The sequence below is a fragment of the Spermophilus citellus genome, assembly GCF_964194105.1.
Source record: "Spermophilus citellus genome assembly, chromosome: 19".
In the NCBI taxonomy this organism is placed as follows: Eukaryota; Metazoa; Chordata; class Mammalia; order Rodentia; family Sciuridae; genus Spermophilus; species Spermophilus citellus.
Genome location: NC_138201.1, coordinates 19,819,498 through 19,825,223, shown reverse-complemented (window position 1 = coordinate 19,825,223; position 5,726 = coordinate 19,819,498). Strand labels below are relative to the sequence as shown.

The 5,726-nt window shown below is 44.6% G+C and overlaps 1 protein-coding gene across 1 annotated transcript; it reads left to right on the top strand.

The window, feature by feature from the left end:
• Positions 1–3,504: 3,504 nt before the first annotated feature.
• On the top strand, positions 3,505–4,305 carry LOC308638616 (vomeronasal type-1 receptor 90-like; the record flags this gene model as incomplete). The annotated part of the gene is made up of 2 exons (XM_081276236.1): positions 3,505–3,654; positions 3,748–4,305. 2 exons carry the CDS (start codon positions 3,505–3,507, stop codon positions 4,303–4,305), a joined length of 708 nt encoding a protein of 235 aa, XP_081132362.1.
• Between the last annotated feature and the right edge of the window lie 1,421 nt (positions 4,306–5,726).

The window sequence follows — 5,726 nt, the reverse complement described above, 5'->3', positions numbered from 1 at the left end:
CTTATGCTGATGTATTTTGTCTTAGTTTTGACCTCACAAAAGTCAACCCATCATGCTCTAGGAAACATCAAAAAAATATTTTGAACTGATTTATGGAGACAAAAGAATGAAAATCAAGCCTGTCAAATAAAATTCTCCTCCTTGGTGAAAATTACTATGAACTAGTAAGGCTGAAGCAGAAGATAGCAAGACAACTTAGTAATACGAACTTTGAGATCTGATAAAGCCGCACATTGAACTCACTGCCATCTGAGAAATAGATGAGAACCTGAAGTGATTTACTTGAGATAATCATTCCTTATTAAAAAACTAACAATATTCATGAGTCACCAAATAAAGGGCTAAATCCAGTGTCAGGGGGTTCAAGCCAGAGTAGGGACCAGGGGCTGCAGCTGCTTACTATTAAAACCAAGTGGTAAGAGTAGTGACTGCCCCTTCCTGGCTTCCAAAGGTCCCACGGTGTCCCCTCTACAGGATATCAGTGAGAACAGAGATGTTAGTGCAGAAGTCATTATGAACTTGATCTGAGTGAAACAAAAACCAAATAGGCCCTTTCTGTAGCTAATGCGCATCACTAAATGAAAACATGCGTCCCAGTGGTTACAGGACACCGTGCTATGTCTCTCTCAAAGGGACCTCACTCCATCAGCTCTAAGGGACCCTAGGGATGATTTCTTAAAGAAACAAACCTCCGTTCACACTTTTTTCTCCACTTAGGTTTCATCCTCTAATCTGCCCTCTTAAGTTTTTCTTGTTCCTCCCCATGGTGAACTCTTCAGATGAGACCTGCTTCTAAACTTCTTTTCCACATTATCTTTCTCTGATGTAGGTCATTTGTTCAGACCCTCCAGTCTAAGGATGGCTTGTTCCCACCAGGGTTCCAGTCATGACCTGGGGCTCTGCCCATCAGAGCAGCCAGGGGCTTCTGCAGCCCCTCTCTCCCCAGAGCTCTGTTTGAGGAGAGCATCCTGGGCCATCCTGATGATGGACAGGCCCTGTGTCTGCGCCTCAGTTTCCTAGACTGGGTGGTCCTGGCAGCTGTGAGTGGGGTGAGGCACAGCCAAGAGGGGACAGGCTCAGAGGAATTTTTTTAACTTGCTTTTATGAAATGTCCACATGTTTCAGGGTGTTTTCTAATAAAACTGATGAATTAGCACAGAAGTAGCAACCTTGCATTCTTTCTAAAACATCTACCTGTGAACCATGGAGGGCCCTGTGGCTCTCACTGATACACATGTGTGTGACCTGCACCGTGTGCAGACAGCCAGCTGCTTCTCTGCCTGCTGTGTCCTGGGGGGTGCAGGGAGCTAATGCCTGTGACAGGGGACCCGTGACAGCATCTGACTCTGCCACGGACTTTTAACAGCATTGAGGGGACAGGAGATAAGGTTTCCAGCTCTAACTAGGAAGTTTCTCCTATAGAAAAAAGTCTTCCACTGGCTTTCAGGTAACGCTGCTCTGAAAACACAGCTCCCTTACCTCCTCAATCTGTCCCTCCCTCCCATGACAGGGCAGACAGGGCTGCGTCCCCTGGGCCATGCGAAACCCAGTCCTGAGCCCTCCATCCACAGAGGACTCCGATACACTATTCCTCCTGATTTTCTGATGCTGTAAATTTTATTTCCTTAAACCAAATTAAAGAAAATTTGTATTTCATAACATGATAGAAGGGAACCCTAGTTATTTCATTTTCTATGATTTTTAAAAGGCATCTTCAAATGTTATATACCCAGTTTATGTTGTTTTAAGGGACTTTGGGATCAAAATGTGTATTTCTTCAAATACACATCCAGAAATAGGCATTTCTATAATTACCTACATATAACACAGAGAAACCATGTAGCGCTGGGCCTACTAATAACCATCTGTGACTTTTAAAATGTGGAGACTCCTAGACCACTCTATTAGCATTTTTCTTTTGTTCTCTTGAGCACACCAAGGGAGCAAATCTTATTTTGCTGAAGATGTGAATGGAGAAATATATATATATATACATTTTTAAATAATTTAATCATTGGGAAGAGCTGTAATTTTCCTAATATGACTACTTAATTTTAATTTTAGACAATGGCACTTCCTCAAAGATTTCAAAGCAATTATTTAACTAGGCTTGAAAGACTTCAGTTGTCTGGACTCTTTGACATTTTTGCTCACCCTTAAACTGATTTTTATCCAAATATAATTTCCTAGGAGGCTGTGAAAATCACATAGACTCTTGCCTTCTTCTTTTTCAGATGATAAAATGCGGCAAGATGTTACGAGTCTCAGTGTAAACATTAAAACTGAAAAAAAGTCAATACCTTTTCTCTGTAGGAAAATATTTCATAGGGATGTCATTGCCCAATTGTCTGGTATAATTTTTCCTCTCCCTTCTCTGGAGAACTATCATTCCTAACTAAGAGAAGATATGAAAACTTGCTCTCTATAGAAACACCTCTCTCAGCATGAGACTGGATTCCAATCTTCTAATTAAAACACTGAAAATTATGACCCCCAAACGTACTGATGTTGTGCAGGACGTAGTGGCACAAACCTATAATCCCAGCATTTGGGGAGGCCAACCTCAGCAACACAGCAAAGCCCTAAGCAATTTAGTGAGACCCTGACTCAAAATAACAAAGTAAAAAAGACTGGAATATGGCTCAGTGGATAAGCACCCTTGGGTGCAATCCCCGGTACAAAAAGAAAGAATTTAAATTGTGATTACTTTTCACCCTTTTTCCATGTGCCAAAGAATGGACAGACGAGAAATTTTAGAATACGATCCCGCTCATCACGGATGGTTCTGCTCACTTAGATGTGGTTTTTCTGGTGTAATTAAATATATGTAAAATAATACAAGTGGTTAAGCAACCTTGGGTTCAGTCTCTGGTACCAAAACATATAATATATTAATCAATAAATGCAAGAAGTCGGATTGCAAAGCCAACATTTTGATATTTTGATATCTGGTCTGTAAGCTGGTGACCAACAACCCAGAATAGAGGACACTGGAGGGACAGAGCCATACGAGGCTGTGCCCTTAACACCCTTTCCTTGAGAGTTCTTTGTGCAGTTTCTGCAATCTGCCGCACTGGAGTCCCCTTCAAATGCCACATACTCAGCTTTTGGTCAGCTCCCTCCACGTGCCCAGGCAGATCCATGGTGGCCCTGGCCATGAAAGCACAGAGACCCAGGGGAGATGCTGTGCCTGAGCGCTGGGAGGACCGGAGAGGGGGTGTCAAGGGGACCCAGATGTTTTGAAGCAGGTAGTCTTGGAGGTCGGGATGTTGAGGCTGATGATAGTTCTGAGGAGGAGTTGACCTTCCTTTTATTCTAAGGCGTTGATCATCTGCTTCTTCTCCCCAGAAAAAAAAGATGATCCAAAGCAGCACACTTTACATTTTTCTTGCTGTAAGAAAGGCCTTTTGTTTCCAAATTGTCATCGGGATCACAGCCAATGTCTTCTTGCTCCTCTTCCACATCCTCACGTTCCTTGTCCAGCGCAGGACCAGGCCCACAGACATGGCCATCGCTCACCTGGCCCTGATTCACCTGCTGATGCTCATAATCAGGGCGCACCTGGACCTAGGCATTTTGGGGGTTCAGGACTTTTGGAACGACTTCACATGTAAAGCCGTCATCTACCTGTACAGGCTGATGAGGAGCCTGTCGGTCAGCACCACCTGCCTGCTGAGTGTCCTGCAGGCCACCACCCTCAGCCCCAGAAGCTCCTATCTGGCCAAGTCCAAGCACACGTCCCCACAGTGCAGTGCGTGGACCTTACTCACTCTCTGGGTGTTCAACATGTTCTTCAATGTCCGCGTCTTGGTCTCCATGGGAGGCCCCTCCAATGACACAGCAACTTTCAGGTTTGTCTCTGAGTCCTGCACTGTCGGCCCCACGGGTCACTACTTCAGGACCTTCTTCTCCCTGATAGGAATACTCCGGGACATCTTCCTCTTGGGGCTCATGGCCGCCTCCAGTGGGTACATGGTGACCCTCCTGTGCAGGCATAAGAAGCAGTGCCAGCACCTCCACAGCACCAGCCTGTCCCCAAGAGCCTCCCCAGAACTGAGGGCCACCAGGACCATCCTGCTGCTCATGGGACTCTTTGTGCTCATGTACTTTGTGGACTGTGTGTTCTCCTCCTCTTCGGGAGAGATGCACAGGGAGGATCCCACTCGCCTGGGGGTCCAGATGCTGGTGGGCAACGGCTATGCTACCCTCAGTGCCTTGATACTCATCTGTGCTGAAAAACGAATCATCAATTTCTTCCAATCCACACTGGGGAAGGAGAGGAAATGTTTACACAGTGCTAGATAACGCCTGCTTTGCTCACCTCCCACTTTACTTCTGAATTTCCACAAATGTGTTTGGGAGGCTGAGGCAGGAGGATTGCAAGTTGGAGGCCAGCCTCAGCAACTTAGCAAGGCCCAAAGCAACTCAGTGAGACCCTGTCTCTAAATAAAATAGAAAAAGGGCTGGGGGTGGGACTCCCCTTGGTAAATGGCCCTGGGTTCAATCCCTGGTATGAAAATTTTAAAAAAGACTAGATCCCCGATTTAGTATGCATGACCTTACTATGCATCACCAAAACAGATATCATTCACTGTCCATGGTATACAAATTGTGCTCACTCTTGCCTGGAAAAATTCATGTTGGAAGAACTATTTTGCTTTATCATAGCAAGAGAAAAATATATGCATAAGTACAACTCTGTGTACCTTTATATAATTAGTGTTTTGATTCTTTCTTTCATTAGAGCAACAAATACCAACTAAGATCATCAATTCCCTCTCTGTTAACTCCCCAAGTTTTTCAAATCTCCATGTCCCTTTTTCCTCCACGTATTTCTTTTCATTCACATTTTCATATATTAATTTTTTCAATATAATTTTATTTGCCTCTGAACGACAAGCCCATAGTGAGCATAGGTAATCAGGAGTCAGAGTACAGGAGAGAGTTCAGGTAGAAAACAGATCTCATTTACATCCCAGTTCTTATTCTGTGGGCTTTGCAACCTCAACCTAGTGGCCTCTTTCAGCCTCATTGGAAGGCTTCAGAGATTAGCCTGGTTCCTGCACGAAGATGATCTGCAAATGTATGAAGCAAGCCACGGGAAAAAATTAGAGTAACAGCTAACTTCTGTGTGCACACACATTACATGTATATATTAACTCTTAGTAACCATAGTGAGGCTCTGAAGGTATTAGTATTACTGTCCCCTCTTTACATGAAGGAAACGAAGACCCAGATAAATGAAGTCAGTGAATTGCAGAGGAAATAGGTGGAGAAAATCAGGATTTGATTGACAGTCAGGCCGCAGGTCCTGGGCATCAGCCCTTAGCCAGTGGTATTTCTGACAGAAGAGTGACGTCATGTTAAAGTGGCACACAGGTATCACAGCAATTGCTACAGACAGCTGGGGACTGGAATGCCACCCCCCGTCCTGCATCTGTCTAGCTCAAAAATGCAGCTGGATGACAGGTGGCCATGTGTTTGGACCTATAGTGATACACAGCCTTAACCAAAGAAGTCAGGATGCTGGATTGAACCCCAAAAGGTAAACCCCTGGAGGAGACCCAAGCCATCATCTTCGTTCTGGGGTCGCATGTGGACCCAAGGACATGGGTCCACAAGACAGGAGGAGACTGCTATTTCTCCTGACTCCTGAAAAGTCTACTTTAACCAAAGGAAGAAGGCATTGGGTGGATTTCTTTTTGCCTTCCTCAATATTAGCTACA